Genomic DNA, 19542 nt, shown 5'->3' with positions numbered 1-19542 from the left:
GATCTAAAAGACATATTCAAACTACAAGAAGTTTGATTGCAAGAATTTCCGTACACATCCAAATAACGTGCCTTTTATTCCTATGGATTCCTGGAATTTAATTAGGGGAGTTTATTGATAGTGGTAGTGTTGCCTTAAAGTCTCCAGAAAGTCGCCATAGCGAAGCTCCCAGAAGTGCAACAATGGTAGAAGTTTGGAAATTTTTATCAGCTTGGAAATCTTGGGTATGAGTCCTACGGTTCTCATCCTGTAAAGATACAAATAAGAATTGATTTGTGTTTTTAGCCTGACCATAATACAGTGAAGGTTCTTCATTTATATATATATATATATATATATATAGATGGTCAGATACAAAGTACCTGAGATACAATGAGTTTGAAATACAAATTTTTCTTCTTATCTTATCACAATCTACAGATTTGGTTGAGTTTGTATTTCGTATTGTAGTTATCACTTCTCACAAATACTTTGAACTCTTGGACTCTACTAGCTGGTTCTTATCCTTAACACGCCTCGCAAGGTCAATTGTATGGGTATTAAATTGAGGTTGAACTGACGAAGAGCAAATTTGGAAGAGGATAATGGCTTTGTGAAGATGTCACTAGGGTTGTAAATGAATCAAGTCGATCATGATCAACTTGGGCTCGGCTCGATAAAAAGCTTATTCATATTTGTTTGTTTATAAATAAGCCAAGTTTGAGCCATAGTTTTAGGCTCATTTAATAAACAAGCCGAGCCCAAGTAAAAAAATTTGTTCATGAACAAGCTTGTGAGCTATTAAGCTTGATACACAACAATTCAAGTATAGACTTACGCTCTGTTTGTTTCAGCATTAATTATTTCTAAAAAATGGTTCATTTTCCAAATAACATTTTCTAGAAAACTATATTATTTTTTAGTATTTGGTAACGACCTTGAAAATAAGTTTGAGAATGTTTTTTGATGTTTGGTATGCAAATTTTTATTTTTATTTTTTTATATTTCTTGTGTAATTTAAAACATGTGTATTATGTAAACCAACTAATGTAATCAATATAAATAATAATAAAAAACTAAGAATGAATTTGGTTTTCATACTAAAATTTTAACAATAGATACAATCAAAATTAGTTGTTAAATTTTCATGATCTCTACCACTCATCTTACTCACATATATGAACAGGAATGTCCACACACACATACACACACACACACACATATCAACCATTTGTCTATATACATAAAATTGACAAAGGAATACATCTTTAATAAGTACAAATAACAATAACTTTTAATCGTCTACTCTTTTTGTTGGTACACAATTGTCTACTATGGTCAACCACAAGTCTTTAATATTACTCAAAATTATGTATTTATATAATGTATCCATATGATATATCATCACTACATAGTATCTGCATAATGTATCTGTCAACAAAAAAAATTATCTTATGTAAAAGCAATTTAGAGCCATATAGGCACTATGTTTAAAATTTTTGTCTTTTACTTCATTCATTCTTCTTTTTTATTTTTTTTAGTACTTTTATGTGCAAAAAAAAACTTCTATCTGGAATCCATCAAACCAAAAATTTCTTAGAGAAAAAATAAAATTAAGTTTGAAATTCAAAGTAAAGAATTGAGATTTTGGTAGAGAGGAATGAAATAATTACCGTTGCAAATATGTTCTCTTTTGCTAGTTGGTAGAGAATGAAATAATTACTGAGCAATGAGGGAAAAAAATCTAATCAGAGAACTGTGTTATAAAGGGGAAGAGAGAGAGAGAGAGAGAGAGAGAGAGAGAGATCTATGGAAGAGGAGAGACCAGAGTTAGTGACAGTGAGGGTGTGAGGAAAGAAAAATAAAAGGGAAGAGAAAAAGAGTGAGAGAGCGTACCGTGAGAGAGGGATTGTTTTCCAAAATTTTTTTTTGGAAAACAACCTATAAAAAACAAGCCTTATTTTTATTAGGATTTTCCATTGACTAAAAATAGTTTTCCGTTGAACAGTTTTTTTTTTTTTTTTTTTTTTTGTACTACCAAATACTGAAAAATGTGGAAAACTATCTTTACAGAAAGTTTTCCAACAAAACAAACAGAGCGTCATTTATAAGTTTATATGTGTTAGCTAAATATACTCATTACACATATCTTAATAATGACATGGCCAATATGAGACCACTACCTATATTACCTTAATTTTTTCCTTCCCTTTAAATTAATCAAGAACCACTTTAGACTATAGTTATTGTAAGGACTGGATTTAGCTCCTAAGTCCAAACAACTAAAGGCCCCAAGCTCAAATAACCCAACATAATGAATTTGTTAAAGAGTGGGTTCCAAAACTAGGCTTTTATGGGTAAGATAGCGCTTACCATGGGTCAAGAATAACCAAGAGATAAGGAAAAATAGAAGGCAATCACAGTATTGAGAATGCTAATTCTCCTCAGATAAGTCTGAGGAGGTTTGTTCTTGGATATATCACTATGGGGTTTTTACACAGTTTCCATTCTTAGTGCTACAATATTTTTCTCTGTTATTTTCCCGAGCCCCTCTCTCTGGGGACCTTCTACCTTATATAGGCTCTTTTAGATGATTCTGGCCTTCCATTTGTTGATCACGCAGGTTACCACTCAAGTGCTAGTTCCATCAACCACCTTTCCTGTACTCCTGTGAGATGCAACAACTAAGGTAGTACTGTTCAAGGGTATTCTCCACATAAATACGGCCAAGAGGTTTGGTAGGATGCATTGAATGTGGTGGCAGCCTCTAGCTCTTCAACCACGTCAGTGCTAGTCCCCTTCCCAAAGCTCTTTCCGCATAGTAAGGCCTCCTTTGATGATGTGTTGATGACGTGATCACAAAATCCGAGGACGTGGACTCCTCGGCGCAGTAACTTCTCTTCTTGGCCATGCTATGACAAGTGGCATAACTACCCTACTCGGAATTCTAGTATCCCATAGTTACATTTAAAAATAAATTAATAATTAAGTAGACAACATATGATCCTTCTCTATCAATCATTTAAAGTAAAGTTATGAAAAATGCTAGTATTTCTCATTCATAATAGTTACAAACATGTATTTTTCTAGTTCTTCACCATCTAATGTACTCAGCTCCGTTTGTTTCGACGTAAAATATTTTCAAATGTAAAATATTTTACATGTAAATATTTTACTTGTAAAATATTTTACTATAAAACATTTGCAAGTGTTTGGTTAGTGTTGTGAACTAAACATTACAGATATAAATCAGTCACCACTAGCCACCGCATATTCAGCCACCACCAACCATTGCAAAAACACACCCACTATAATCCCATCCAATCATCCACCTACCCAAACACCCAAGAGCCACCAAAATCACCACCAATCATTCAAAAGACAACCATCAAAACTAGGGGTGTCCACGGGTCGATCCGGGTCGGGTTTGTGCCCAACCAGCAACCGACTCGATGACATTGGATTTCCGGCGAGAAAACCCGCCACCGACCGCAAGAACCAACAGGTTAGGTCGGGTCGGATTTGTTTGATCGGCAGTCGGATTGGTCGAAGTCGACGAAGATGCTGCCAGAGTTTCCTTTTAGCGGCGATCTGTATTTTTCGCCGAATTTTCCACCGGATCTAAGAGAAAAACACCAAATCGTAGCCGGATTTGCACAAAACTGACTATATTTGAGCAAAAAAAACACCAAATCATCGCCAGATTTATGCAAAACTCACGAGATCTGAGCAAAAAAAACCAAATCGTCTATGGATTTATGCAAAACCCATCGGAGTTTTGCCGGGTTTGAACAAAACCCATGAGATTTCTACCGGATCTGAGACATATTTGAGCAAAACCTACTAGATTGTAGCTGGATCTAAGCGAAAACGACGAGATCTCGCTGGATTTAAGTAATCTCGCAGGCAAAAACTATGTATCTCGGTCGGTTCGGGTTTCTTCGGGTTTTGGGGAGAAGATCCGAGACCGAACCGTGAATATCGAATTTTGGAGAGAAAGACCCGCCGCCGACCGCTGGAGTAGTTAGATCAGACGGTGGTCAACGCGGGTCCGGTCGGATTTACCGGGTGGGTAGGGCCACCGGTTGAGTTGGACACCCCTAATCAAAACCACCACCACCACCAGCCACCACCAAAAATTCATAAAACCGCCACCAACCACCAAATCATCAACAACCACCCAAAAAACAACCACCAGCAACCCAAAAATCCATATTAGAAAGGCAAAAACAACCACAAAACCAGATCAAAAACCTGAAAAGAAAACCCATGAACAAAGAATCTAATCTAAAAATCCAACAACCCAACAAATCTAGCGGTGGCAAGATCAGAACAGTCACCAGCAAGATCAGAGTAGCCACCAAAAAACCAAGCCGCCACTCAGAATTAAGATCCCGATGGATTTTGTGAGAGAAACGAGAGGAAGGAGGAGGTGTGGAGTCTGTGGATGGCACCATAGGGGGGTGGCGCTAATCTGTGGATGATGTCAGTCTGTGGGTGGCACCGATGGGTTTTGGGAGAGATGGATTGGTGGGTGAGAGAAGGAATGGGTTTGGTTTTGACTTGTGAGTGAAAACTGAGGAGAAATACCATGATAGGAAAGATAGTGTGAGAGTTATCAGGATGAGAGTTAGTGAGCAAATGTAAAATGTAAAATGTTTTACCAAAATTTTAACTATAAAATATTTTACATAAATTTGTTTAGGTTGATTTAGTTGACTGAAAATATTTTACTTTTGACTAAATATTTTACTGCAAAACAAACATCGTAAAATAAGAAAATATTTTCCTGAAAATATTTTACATCGAAACAAACGGAGCGTAAGTGTACCACTTTTCGTGATGTTTGGCAAGCTTTTGAGCTCATGTTCACCTTTCAGTCTCTAGCAAGAACAATGCAGATTCATTACCAGCTTGCCATATTAAAAAAAGGCAACTCTTCCATTGCTAACTACATTCATCAGTTTACTAGTTTAGCTGATACTCTTGCCGCCATTGACCAACTTCTCAGTGATTTCGAGTTGGTCTCCTTCCTTTTGGAAGGCTTTGGCTCTGAGTTTGACTCTTTGTTTCTTCTATCACTACTCATGTCTTGTGTTGATCCCTTCTCTCTTGAGGGTCTATATGGAAACTGTTGGCCCATAAGATTTGACTTGAGCAACAATAGCCCATTATTGATCTTTCTCTTGCTGGTGCCAATTTTGCTAACAGAGGGAACTCTGCTCGTGGTGGATGTGATGGTCGCCACTCTACGACTTCTCATCCACCACGAGTAAAGGTCACTTTGTTAGCAAAGTTGGCACTAGTAAGAGAAAGATCAACAATGGGTTGTTATTGCTCAAGGAGAATCTCATGGGCCAACATGTGTCCATATAAGTCCTCAAGAGAGAGGGGATCAACACGAGTAGTGACAGTTTTAACAAAGGAGTCAAACTTAGAGCCAAGGTTAGCCAAAAGGAAGGAGACCAACTCAAAATCATTGAGAGGTTGGTCAATGGCGACAAGAGTATCAACTAAGCTGGTAAACTAATGAAAGTAATCAGCAATGGAAGAGCTGCCTTTCTTTGATTTGGCAAGCTGGTAATAAATCTGCATTGCTCTTGCCTTAGACTGGGAGGTGAACATGCGCTCCAAAGCTTGCCAAACATCATGGGAAGTGGTACACTTAACCACATGAGTGAGAATCGTTTCAGAGAAAGATGAGATAATTGCACTTAGGATTATTTGATTTTGGAGATGCCTGCCGTGCTGGAACTTTGGATTTTGAAGAACTTCAGTTTCACCATTGGATTCAACGGTGATAGTTGTGATGGAGGAGCTGTTGTCCCATCAAGAAAGCCATAGAGATGTTGCCCTTTCAAGTAGGGAAAAATTTAAGCCTTCCACAACAAATAATTGCCATGGGTTAATTTGATTGTAATCTATGTTTTAAAAACCGGACCGGACCGGCCGGTCCGACCGGTTCAACCGGAAAAATCGGTGCAGTCCGGTCCGGTTATATGTCTCAAAACCGGGAAAAACCGGTCAAAAACCGGAAATTTTGAAAAAAACGGTTTTATTCCCGGTTCGGTTTTTAAAACCATGATTGTAATTAGGTGATGAATAGTAGTAAGAGTGGTGAGAGAAGCAATAGTGGTGTTGGTGGTTGAGGATGAGAGAGACAATGAAGTCATAAAAAAAAAGTAAGAATTGATTTGTATTTTTAGCTTGAACATAATACGGTGAAGGCTCTTCATTTATATATGAATATACAGATGGTCAGATACAAATTATTTGAGATACAATAAGTTTGAAATACAGAGAAGTTTGAGATACAAATTACTCTTCTTATCTTATCACAATTTACAAATTTGGTTAAGTTTGTATTTTGTATTGTAGTTATCACTTATCTCAAATACTTGAACTCTTGGACTCTATGAGCTGGCTCTTATCCTTCACACATACTAACAAAGGAATACAAGTAAACATGCTCATATGGTCATGACATCTATGAGATTTGAATACTTAGCTCTACCTTTTGATAATGCATGGGAAGAATCAAGTGGATGATTGAGTGTTTTAACTATTTATCAATTTTTTTAATAATAAATTGGTAGTTGGAAGAGAGGGATTATCACATGTGGAGCAGCACCCATTCTTGAAGCCAATTTATCATCAAGTTCTCTCCAATATAGAGATTTGATCGGTTTATAATCTTTTGTAGAGCGTTTATTATTCTATCAAAAGAGACAATTTTTTTTTTTGAGAAAGTCTTGACAAAAAGTATGCCGGACAAAAGGTGATATTGAAACTCGTTGCCCCACTGCAACTATAAATTGGAGGTTGATTATCACTAGGATAAGTGTGGCCTAGACCACATACTTTCTTGAAGATACTTGAGTACCCATTAGGCTGGCAAGTCTGATAACTAGCAAAATCTCCAAAGCAACAATGTTTTGCATCCTTTAAAGCATCACAAGCACTATGACAACCAACATAGCTCCCATCCTTGCCCTTGATTTCTAAGTTAGGTGGCACACATTGCTAAAATCTTGAGCACAATCTACCACATGACATGGTCCAGTACCACCACCAACTAGAGACCCCCCAACTGGTTGGATCCGGACTGGCATGTTATGCCTGTGGTTCAAGTTCAGTTCATAAGAGACAATAAGGGGATTGGTTTGTACTTGTTGGTTAATAGTGAAATTGAGTATGGTCACTGGGGAATTGGGTACTGGCCATCCGCAAACTTCGTTGCCACAATCTCCAACTTCACATGAAAGATTATTTTAGTCATTTGAGGCATTGAAGCTGCACTTGGTTCTCCCCCAAATGAAACCATTCCATTGATCAGGCATTTGAGTGTATTTGAAGTTTGTGAAGTGAACTCAGGATCAATAATATCACGGATTGCTGGGGTAGAACCAAGCCATATGGACTCCTTGCATTCTTGTAGTTGAAAACTACAATAGACTGTCCCCCTGAAAAATATATAAACAAAACAAAACTTAGATATATTACTTTTGAAAAATATTGCTTCAAACTCGTGGTTATACATTCTATACATGAAACAAAACAACCATAATTTTATTTCATGTATGATGTACACATCTTTTAGTGATATCCACATTTAGTGAGTATGAAAACTACTACTTTACTTGATCACCCCAAACTTATTCTTTTTTGTTTTTGTTTTTTAAAGATTAAAACCTCACCCCCATACTTTAACTACTGCACTAATGATCTATCAAATAAAGAAAAGTGTTACGTCTATAACATTTTCACAAAAAATTATCAGTGATTAGTTGTTATTGGTTTTAATTTGAACTAATTAGTGAAATTACTTTTTTGCTATATCAGTAACAACTCATCATACATGAAATTACTTAATTTCATGTATGATGTACACATCTTTTAGTGGTATCCACATTTAGTGAGTATGAAAATTACTACTTTACTTAATCACCCCAAACTTATTCTTTTTTGTTTTTGTTTTTTAAACATTAAAACCTCACCCCATACTTTAATTACTACACTAATAATCTATCAAATAAAGAGAAGTGTTATGTTCATAACATTTTCACAAAAAATCATCAGTGATTAGTTGTTATTGGTTCTAATTTGAACCTATTAGTGAAATTACTTTTTTGCCCCATTAGTAACAACCCGTAACAACCTGCCACTTAAGATTAATTTATTATGAAACTATTGTGGACATTGCATTTCTCATTACTGATTCTAAGCTTCCATGTATGTTGATGGAAATTTGTTGTCATCGCATATACAAATTAATTGATTCTATTTGGATGGAAAGCATGAATGCATGATTGGCACGGTTAATGTTTCATTGATTTTAGGCATCTATATATGTATATTGACACAAATTCATTGTTGTATAGTAAAGCATGATGGGGAGGTTAATAATTTGGGAGCAGAGTTAATATTTCATTGATTTTAGGCCTTGTGGTTGTATATTGAATCGTTGACACAAATTCATTGTCGTACAGGAATTTAATTTAATTTTTTTTTGAGAAGAAAGGGCGAGTTAATAATTTGGTGATTCTAATAGATTGGCTTCCATGTATATATGTTGATACAAATTAATTGCGGAATCATATACGTATATAATCATATATGTATATAATCATTTATAATTTATATTCTACTAAAACCTTATAGTTCAATTGGTATACTTTCTAGTATTTCCAATGGAGACGTCCGGTATTCAAATGTCTTGAAAAACCCTAACTATAATTTTTTTAAATCTATAATATTAGAAAATTGGATTATAAAATTCTTTAACTTTTATATGCTCTATTTGTTTCAATGGAAAATCTTATGTAAAGATAGTTTTCTATATTTTTTTTGTGTTTGGTAGTATTAAATAAAAATTAATAAAAAAAAACTATCTCTTAACTTCCCTTATTTAGTTTGGTATAAAATAAAATTGTTTTCTACTAAAATTTTCTAGAAAAGAACTCTATCTCACACAAAGCTAATTAAAAGAAATTAGAAGATAGTTCTCCAACTCATTTTAAGGTTACTACTAAACATAAGAAAGTGAGATAATTTTCTAAAAATGCTTTTTGAAAATACTTCATTTATTTTTGGTTATGTTTGGTAAATGTTCTTTATTTTTGTTTTCAAAAACTTATTTTTACGAATAAAATCAAAAAACAATTTTGATGTGTTTTCAAAATAAAAAACACATTTGATTATTTGAAAAAATAAAACATATTTTCAACAATAAAAAATTTGTTCGATAAATATGGTAGTATACTTTCATTAATAAAAAAAATGCCTCATGCAAATAAATTATTTGGTAGGAGTATGGTAATATGGTTGTCACTTGCCAGCTATTAGCAAATGTTCTATGATGCTTAGTGGCTTAGGGTGCGTTTGTTTTATTGTAAAATATTTTCCAGGTGTAAAATATTTTCAGCTGAAAATATTTTTTGGAAAAGAAAATATTTTCAGGTGTTTAGTCTCATCACAAAAAATGTTTTAGAAAATATTTTAAGGTGTTTGGTTGTATTTCTGAAAATCCTCTAGAAAACACATTCTCTCACATTTTCTCAGCTTCCAAACAAATATTATAATAGAAATCTGAATATATAAACCAAATCAACAGTACAACATAACAAAAAAAAAAAAAAATCAGTCTTTCTCAAAAATAAGCACCAATCAAATCGGAGGGAGAGGGAGAGATAGATTGAGAGAAAGAGAGAGGTAAAGGAGCACAGATCGGTGGGTGGGTCTGAAGGAGGCGAGATGGGCATGTGGGTTTGACAACGGCGAGATCGGCAGGTGGGTCTAATAGCAGCGAGATCGGTGGGTGGGTCTGAAGGAGGCGACGGCGAGGCATGAACCTGTGGCGCGATCAGACCGGCGAAGGTTGGGTTGTCCTCTTCACTTTCCCTTCTAGCTCTCTCTGTCTTAGGGTGTGTGAGTCTGCGTGAAGGTCTTGGGTGTTTGTGGATTGGTGATGAGGGAGGGGTGGGCTGAGATCTTCAAGTGTGTGATGTCTGTGAGGAGTAGGCTGGTGGTCGGTGACGGCAAGATCGGCGACTTTGAGCAAGAGGGAGAAGAAGAGTTGAGGATGAAGACAAAAAAAAAGAAAAGAAAAAAAAGAAGAAGCTTGGCCGACGCGTGATCTGGGTGGTGGGGGCGGCGGTGGGGGTAACACTTGTGCTCTCTCTCTCTCTCTCTCTCTCTCTCTCTCTCTCTCTCTCTCTCTCTCTCTCTCTCTCTCTCTCTCCGAGTCCTGGAAACCATTTGAAGGTAAAATAGAAACGGAAATGAATTTACGGCTGAAGAGGCTTAATTTTACAGTCAACGGAAATGATTTTCCGTTTGACTTAATTTTCCGGCCAAACCAAACACCCCTGTTGGTGGAAAATATTTTTCAAATTCTGTTTACACCCGAAACAAACGCAGCCTTAGTCATCTTAGTGAAGAACATTTAGTATATGGTGCCAGCTTAACACATGGCAATTTGCAAACCCAAACGTTAAACAAATGGGCTTCCACTTTACCATTGAATAAACCATAAGCCTCTAGGCCTTCATATCAGATAATTAATAAGCCACAAATTAGATAAATCACAGCCATTGATCAGATAAAATGATAAACTATAGGCCGCAGTTCATCCTTTAAAGTTTCAATACTAAGGGTCTACTATTTGCAAACCCACTTCACGGCCCAAACTTATAGCTCCTTCGCCATCAGGCATCAACGCAAAAGGCATATTTGCATGGCAAACATATCAGTAGCAAATTTTTTTTTTTTTGAGCAAGAAAGCAAACAAGTTTACAATTTGATTCCACCAGCAAGCAAATTGAAGCCCCCCTGAAATCTATTGATGTTTGCTGCCAGTGGAGTTCGAACTAGGGTGCAAGTTCATTAATTGTGGTTTCCAAATTATTTTCTCCATATTTTTTAAGGACTGGGAATAGAAAACATGTAGAAGCATTTCTTCCTTTTTCTTTGTATTTTGAGAATTGAAAACTATTTTTTTTTCTACTTGTTTTAGGTTACCAAACAAGTTTTTTGAATTAGAAAATAGAAAATTGTTCTCAAAAATATAAAATTAAGAAAAAGAAAAAATACTTACCAAACTTACCCTTAAGGTCCAAAACAAACAGGGAGTTCTTTTTGAAAGATCACATTTTACCAAGTCATTATTCTTATATAAATTGAGTTTAAATCTTATAAGGATTTCCTATTAAACCTTCTATGTTTACACATAATCAGAATCTTTGCCACATTATATTTTCTTTAAAAACTAATAATTCTTTATAGAGAGTTATTAGCATTTAAATCTTGTAACTTTTTATTTTATTTTTTTATTTTATTTTAATCTTGTAATTTTTTCTTTATAGAGAGTTTCAATCTATAATATTTGCTACTGATAATAACTCTTTATCATCACCACCACGTACCCTTTGGTGAGGTGGTCACTCTACAAGTATAAGTGCTTGTAGTGTGTGAGAGGTAAGGACCGGGATTTAAGTCTCTAGGAGGGAGCTTCACGCACATATGCACTTAGATTAGGCTAAAGTAAAATTTTTATATTGTATTAAAAATAAAAAAACCTTTTTATCGTCAGACCAAGATACTAATCGGTTTTTGGTAAGTGGTAATTGATCGAACTTCAAATCTTTTATTTAACCATTAAAGACTTTATTAGCTGTTACTGACATTACTTTCTCTCTTTCCTACGAAGAACTAAGGTTCAAAATTCAAATACCCCTTTGAATTATAGAAAAATCTTTTTATTTTTGTTGGATTATGTCTTATCCCACTCCTTGCTCTTAAAATAAACACTTTTATTGTCAAATGAATCAGTTTATCTTTCCACTTTATGTTTTACCAAATGGTAATAATTAAATAATGCAAATTTGTGTACACTCGGTTTTAACATGTTGTTATACAGGAATAAGTGAAAAGAACTATCGTATTTGGAGTTTATTTGGTTTGTTTTAAACACAATATAAATCATTTTTTTTTACATGAAAATCTACATGTATACTCTTAGTTGGAATATAATTATTTCTTGTATTAATTAGCTAGGCGAGTGTAAAATATAATTCACATTTAGGGTCTGTTTGCGATCTGCTTATTTTGTTGAGATTGAAAACTTTTTGCTGAAAGTACTGTAGATAAAGTTAAAAGTTAGCGGAAATAATATGGTGGGACCCATGAATAGTATCAAAAGTGCAGTGGAGCCCATGAAAATAATAGCGAAAATAATAGCAAAAATAAGCTAAATAGTAAAATGAGTTGGCAAAAATAAATTTTGCCAAACGCACACTTAGTTTATGTAATATTATATCTGACCAATTACACAGGATAAAGATAACTATCTAACAATATTTATATGTAGGCATGTGAGTAATCAAAAGAGGGAAAAATGACCAAACACCTCCTAAACTTTTAACTATTAACCAAAACACCCTTTGAACTATTATATTAGCCAATTTACTCTTTAAACTATACGTACCTATCAAATCAACACACCTGTTACTCTCCGTTAAAAACACAAACAGAATACACGTGTATCCCATGTGAACTTTAAACTAACATATTACCAAGGACTGAATTGGGTAACCATTCAAATGATTTATTGATCTGGGCTTTCTCCACTCTGTTTTGCGGTAGTGGTTTTCTCCGTAGCTAGTCTAAGGGTCTTCCCACGTTCTGTGGGTCTCTCTTCAAACCTTAACCCACCTCCGCCGTATCCCTTTTGTCATTGACCTCTCTTCCCTTCTCTTCACCTACCCACCCCAAACATTCATCCTACCATCTAACCTTACCACCATGAATCCCAATCAATCTGACCTTGTCATTTTAACCGAAACAACCAAAACCCCAATTAACAAAAATCATTATACTACTAAACCCATATCTCTTCCATCCAAACCAGATGTTGCTAAAGAACTCACCTCACTTGGGTTGGTTGGGCATCTTATTGCTAGTAAAGCCGTCAATAAAAACAAAATCAAAGCAATCCTTTCTAAAGCTTGGAAATGTACCAGAGGTGTGTCTATCAACGACTTAGGAAGCAACCTCTTCCTTTTCAAATTTCACTCGGAGGAGGATAGACAATCCATCCTCAATATGGGACCATGGTTCATTGAAGGTTTCCTCCTTGTCCTCAAACCATGCGACTCTCTTACCCCCTCTGCAATATTGACTTCTCTTGGGCCACTTTCTGGGTCCAAGTACACAACCTTCCCCCAGACCGAATGTTTGAAGAAAATGCTCAGACCATTGGAAATAAATTGGGCCAGTTGGTAGAAATTGAATACCCATCTAAAGGAAACCTATGTTGGAATAGTTTCCTTAGGCTCAAAGTCCAGATCGATACTCATGAACCTCTCCTCTGTGGTTTTTATCTTGAATGCAACCCCAACCCTGATATTTGGATCTCCTTCAAGTACAAAAAGCTTCAAGATTTCTGCTATGGTTGTGGCAGACTCGGGCATTCCAAATCTCACTGCTCTGGTCCCATTTCAATCAAAGACCCCTCACACCAATACCACCTAGGACCTCGCGGGTTTGACCCATGGATGAAAGCAAATGTTTTCGACCACCGTTCTCTTACCTGGTTGGAATTCCTTAAGGAGGAAGCCACAGAGGCTAATCTGGGTCACCAAATCCCTGTCCCGACTCCTAAGGCATGTCCTAATCCCCTGACCCCTCTTTTTGACACAGCCACCACAGTTGCCCATCCCTCTGTCCCAAAACTTTGCCCCACCAAACACTCCATCACTAACACATCCCCACCAGCCCCAAATATCTCCATAACCCTCAGTGACCCACAATCTATATCTCCACTCTCCCCCTCTGAGCCTAACCAAACTTCACCTACCTCCTGTCTGATTCCACATTTTCCTTCCCTTAATCAACCCGTTAGCCCAAAGCCCACTTCCTCTCCTAACTCATCCCTTGGCCCAAATACACTTTTAGACAACCTTTTCACTCCTTCACCCCTTGGCCAACCTGAGCCCAACCTTCTTCAAACATGGCTCAGCTCTCCTCAAGCCCAAGCCCACATCATCCAATGGGTCACTTATGTCAACCTTGCTGAGAAGCCCCTTAACATCACCCCATCTTTACTCCAAGTCGAAGAAAACCTTCCCCACTTCCCACATACTCCATCCACTTGTGTCCCAGACTTGTCATCCCTTGACCTCCATGTACCTATGGAATATTCCACCACTTCCAAACGGAAACTACCACCCTCACCAGACACATCCACCCACAAAAAATCCAAATCCAACCTCATCCTGTGTCCCAACCCTCTCTCAATCTTTGATCTTTGCCCATCCTTCCATCCTGGAACTATCATCTCCACAAAAAAACCAAGAGCTAGCTGGAAAAAACTAGCTAGAAATCAATCTCTACAACATCTCAATGAAGTCTCTCTACCAGTGACTACTACCCCTTTGGCTGAGGTGGCGGGCCTAAGCACGCCCCCAACTCCACCATGAAGCTCCTTGCATGGAATTGCCGTGGGTTTGCCCGGCCCACGACTAGAAAAGCGTTCAAGGGCCTTCTTCGCACTCTCAACCTCGCCTGCATCTTCCTCTCTGAAACTAAAATCCCCAAACACAAAATCACTTCTCTTCTATCCCAGTTTGGCTTTACCAACATCCTCTACCAAAATCCTGTCCGTAAGGCCGATGGTCTCTGTTTTGCCTGGAAAAACGGATTGGATATTGAACCAATTTCTCTCAACTGTAATCTCATTAATGTCCTTGTCTTCTCTGATCCCCCCAATTCTCCTTGGATGCTTTCTCTTGTCTACGGTCCTCCTTATTCTTCACTCAAAGCTAACTTTTGGCAAAGTTTAGAAAATTCTATAAACTCTTTTGGTGGTGCGTGGATTGGTATAGGTGACTTCAACTATATCCTTTCCCAAAATGAGAAACTTGGTGGCCGACCTTTTGCTTTGTCCTCTGATGGAGGTTTCAATGGTTTCATCAATAATAATGGCCTCATTGATCTTGGTTTCCAAGGAAATAAGTACACCTAGTCTAACAAATGGACAACGGGCACAATCAAGCAACGCCTCGATCGCGCTATTGCTAATGACAAGTGGAGAATCTTGTTTCCCCGAGCTAACCTCCTCCACCATCCTATCATTGCATCTGACCATGCCCCTATCCTGCTTTGTTCCATGGGTGAACCACACAACACTCCAAAACCATTCAAATTTGAATCCATGTGGACGCGGGATCCTTCTAGTCATGATGTCATCAGGTCAGCTTGGTCCACATCCTTCAATGGCTCTGCTGCTTTTTGTCTTACAAATAAAATCAAAGAATCAAAACACCTTTTGAAGAAATGGAACCGTGAGCATTTTGGTAATATTCATACTCGAATCCGTGACCTCTATGAGGAAATTAACACGATTCAAGCTGAGCCCCCATCTACCTCTAATTCAGCCACAGAGAACCAACTCTTAACGGAGTTAAATGAATGTCTGTTTCGGGAAGAATTGTTTTGGCATCAAAAATCCAGAAATCAATGGTTCACGTCTTCCAACCTTAATACTAGGTTCTTCCACCTATCCACCATCATCAGGCATAGAAGCAATGCCATTGACTTCATCAAAGATGATAATGGTAACTGGTTGTTAGGTAGACCTCAAGTAAGTGAATGTTTCATAAACTACTATAAAAACCTCTTCACTTCTCAGCTTAACCCTCATTCCCCTCATATTGACCTATCAACTCTCATCACTCCTTCTGTGTCCGATGTGGAAAATGATTTTTTGTGCTGTATCCCTTCTGATCAAGAGATTAAGGATGTGGTTTTCAGTTTTGGCTCTTACAAAGCCCCTGGCCCTGATGGCATGTCCGCCATTTTTTACAAAACTTACTGGAACACTATTAGTAAGGAAGTTATTGACTCTGTTAAAGCTTTTTTTGCTGATGGTCATATGTTAAAGGAGATGAATCACACTTTCATTACTCTCATCCCCAAAACCCCAAACCCCTGTACAGTTAAGCAATTCCGCCCCATTAGTCTATGTAACATATCCTACAAGACAATCTCCAAAATCCTTGCCAACAGACTCAAGTCCCTTCTCCCTAATCTTGTTTCTCCTTGGCAAGCTGCATCTGTGCCTAGTAGAAACATACAAGATAACTCCATCATTGCCCATGAAATCTTCCACACAATGCACCCAAAAAAATCTGGCTCTGAGGGATTTGCTGCCCTTAAATTAGACATGGAGAAAGCTTTCGACAAAGTAGAGTGGCCTTTCCTCTTATCCATTTTCAAACATTTTGGTTTCTCTGACAAATGGATCCACCTCATCAATCAATGTATATCAACACCTACTTTCTTAATCCTTATCAACGGATCACCTGTTGGTTTTTTTAACTCCAACCGCGGCCTTCGACAAGGTGATTCACTATCACCCTTCCTTGTTACTATGGCTACTGATGTTTTGTCTAGGCTTATTTTGAAGAAAGAATCTAATGGGCTCCTCAAGGGCATTAAGGTTGCAAGGAATTGTCCCTCAATATCCCATCTTATGTTTGTCGATGATCTGATTATGTTTTCTTGAGCCCTCCCATCAGATATTGAAGTTATCCAGGACTGTCTCAACCAATTCCATGAATGGTCAGGTCTTTCGGTCAATACCGCCAAATCTGCCATTTCCTTAACACCAACATTTAACAGCTAGTCAAAACTGAAATCTGCAATCAAACAGGGCTTAAACTCTTGGATCCAAATTCCCAGTACCTTAGCTTGCCCCTCCACATCAAGCATGGGAACCAGTCTCCTTTCAACACCATCATTGATAAAATTAATAGTTGGATCACTGGTTGGAAGGCAAAAGTTCTTTCTCAGGCTGCCCACTCCACCCTCATCAGATCAGTCCTCACATCAATTCCAACCTATTGGATATCTTCTTTCCAACTGCCTAAGAACACTTGTGCCAAAATTGATGTAAGGCTTCGTGATTTCTTCTGGGGGTTCTCTGATTCCAACCGCCACTTATATCCAAAAGCTTGGGACTCCATTTGTAAGCCTAAATCTTCTGGTGGCCTTGGTTTCAGAAGAGCCCATGATCTTAACAAGGCTCTTGTTTCCAAGTTAGGTTGGTTAATTGCTTCGAATGTTGATAAACCTTGGGCAAACCTTCTTCGGTCTAAATATTTAAGAGGTTGCAGCTTGCTTTATGCCTCTGCCAAAACCAATTCGTCCCCTCTTTGGCATGGTATCATCAAGTCAGTCCCCCTCTTAAAATTGGGTCACTGTCACCTTATTAGCTCAGGGAATTCTGTCAACATTTGGAATGATCCATAGATACCTTCTCTCCAAGGTTTCATCCCCCTGCATCCTCCAACCCCTTCGAACATCCAGTTGGTTGCCGAGCTTATCATCCTAGGTACCAGGCTTTGGAACCGTCTCTTGCTCCATGCTCTTTTTGACCAGCAAACTGCCTCCTCCATCCAACAAATCCATCTTTCAGCCTCCCCCACTGAAGATACTACAATTTGGGCAAAGAATCCAAGTGGTAAATTCTCAGTTAAATCGGCTTACTTAGCCGACCAAAAAGCAAGATTCACTCCATCTGGTCCTCTTTCCAAAAAAGCATGGTCCAAGTTATGGGCTTTGAAGATTAATGAGCGGCTCAAGCTCTTTTTATGGAAAATCGCCTGGGATTCCCTGCCCACAAGAGAATTCCTTTGTCATAGAATCCATGATATGGACTCAGTATGCCCTCGCTGCCATGGTTCCCAAGAATCCATTGTCCACATATTTTTTGAATGTCCCTTTGCCAACATCATATGGAGACACCTATCCCACCCCTTCAACATCGGCAACATCCCTCTAAGATCAGCTCCTGAATGGATTGAATTGATCCTTAACCCATCCACACATCTTGGTCTAAACCCCCAGGACGCCCACGCCTTCACTCTCTTGGCTAGCATGTGACTGAATTTGGTGGAGTCGCAACAAACTGGTTTTTGATAGCTCACCACTAGCCTCCCCTATTGACGTTGCTGCTGATATTAATTGAAGTTTCTCTGCTCATTCTAATGCTTGGAAATTGAAGATGCAGCCTACCATATCCGCTTGGGAACCTCCTCCTCCTGGTTGGGTTAAATTCAATTTTGATGCTGCCATCACCCCGAGTGCTTCCTTTCCTTCTGTTGTTTGTCGTGACTCTAATGGGCATATTATCTCTGTCTTCACAGCCAAAGAATCAGTCTTCTCCCCCGTCTGGGCCGAAGCTAAAGCAGCCCTTCTTGCTGTTTCTTCAGCAGCCAACCTCCAACTCCCATCTGTCATTTTTGAAGCGATGCAAAGATTGTAATTGATTCAATTAAAGCTCCTAGTTCCACTCCTTTTTGGGACCTTAGATCGATCATCTTTGATATTCAGCTCCTCCTTCCCTGCTTTTCTCAAGTTGTATTTAATTTTTGTCACAGAGCCTCTAATGGCCTAGCCCATTATATTGCTTTTTGGGCATCTTTTTGTTCAACTTGGGAACCCCAACCCATCTCATCCATCCCTTCTTGGGTTCTTTGTGAGGATTCTGATGGGCAGGTTCCCCCTTTGTTGTCTTTGCCCTCTGTTGGGCTTCCTGTTCAATAATATTTTACTTATCCAAAAAAAAAGGACTGAATTGGGTGAAAGGAGAGAGAAACCTATAGCATAATAGAGAAAGAGAGACATGATCAAACCAAAAGAACCACAGTCGCCGGCTGCCTCCCCGTCTACAACTACCATGGTTTCTGCCGTTGTTTTTCCAATCACCCACGACCTGCAAGAGAGGGAGACACTGTTCAGTACTTTTATTTTGGTTTCAATGGAAATTTGTTATTTTTTCCCTATATGCTGGTTTGCTTTCTCTCTTTCTCTCTTTCTCTCTCTCTCTTGTTGGGATTTGGTTGATTTGAAACTTGGTGGTTTGAATATTGAGTTCTCTTCTTGCTAGTTGTATACTGGGTTTTCATCAAAGATCTTGTGCACATGATATGTTTGCCAATATTGCTATGCGAAATAGTGTCCACTACACTGCATATCATTTTGATTTTTACTTTATTTTCACAATATTTCTTACGGGTCTGGCATGTATTGAGTTAAGTGGGTTTTCATTGTTTCTTTATTTTTAGTAGCAATATTATTATTAAGCAATACAGATGATTAAATTTGTTTTGTATGTGGGAACACGTGCATCTCATATGCTTTTTCTGTTAGTGTTTTAAAGGTAGACCAACTGAAGTACTGATTTGACAGGTATGTATAGTTTAAGGAGTAAATTGGCTAATATAATAGTTCAAGGGATGTTTTGGCTGGTAGTTGTAAGTTTAGGAGGTGGATGGACATTTTTCCCATCAAAAGATTCAAAACTATTCCCCCCCCCCCCCCAAAAAAAACAATTTTTTAATTAATGCCCATGAGAAGGCTAGCATATCTAACAATATTTCAATTTCTCGGAAGTAGTGGTCGGGCTAAAGTGCTAAATTATGGGCCTGTTTGGATACCGCTTATTTTGCTAAAAACTAAAAACACTGTAGCAAAATAATTTTTAAATGTGTGAATAATACT

General features: G+C 37.8%; 1 protein-coding gene across 1 annotated transcript; it reads left to right on the top strand.

Moving 5' to 3' along the window:
• Positions 1-14452: 14452 nt before the first annotated feature.
• On the top strand, positions 14453-15001 carry LOC142608684 (uncharacterized). Its single transcript, XM_075780377.1, has one exon. It carries the CDS (start codon positions 14453-14455, stop codon positions 14999-15001), a length of 549 nt encoding a protein of 182 aa, XP_075636492.1.
• Positions 15002-19542: the final 4541 nt, after the last annotated feature.

The sequence above is a fragment of the Castanea sativa genome, chromosome 9 (genome assembly GCF_040712315.1).
Source record: "Castanea sativa cultivar Marrone di Chiusa Pesio chromosome 9, ASM4071231v1".
Taxonomy (NCBI): Eukaryota; Viridiplantae; Streptophyta; class Magnoliopsida; order Fagales; family Fagaceae; genus Castanea; species Castanea sativa.
The sequence above is the reverse complement of the archived record's forward strand: the minus strand, read 5'-3'. Positions and strand labels throughout refer to the sequence as shown.

Bases quoted from the DNA above. Each gene is read 5' to 3' on its own strand.
- LOC142608684 (XM_075780377.1), top strand. From the start codon at position 14,453: ATGAAGCTCCTTGCATGGAATTGCCGTGGGTTTGCCCGGCCCACGACT.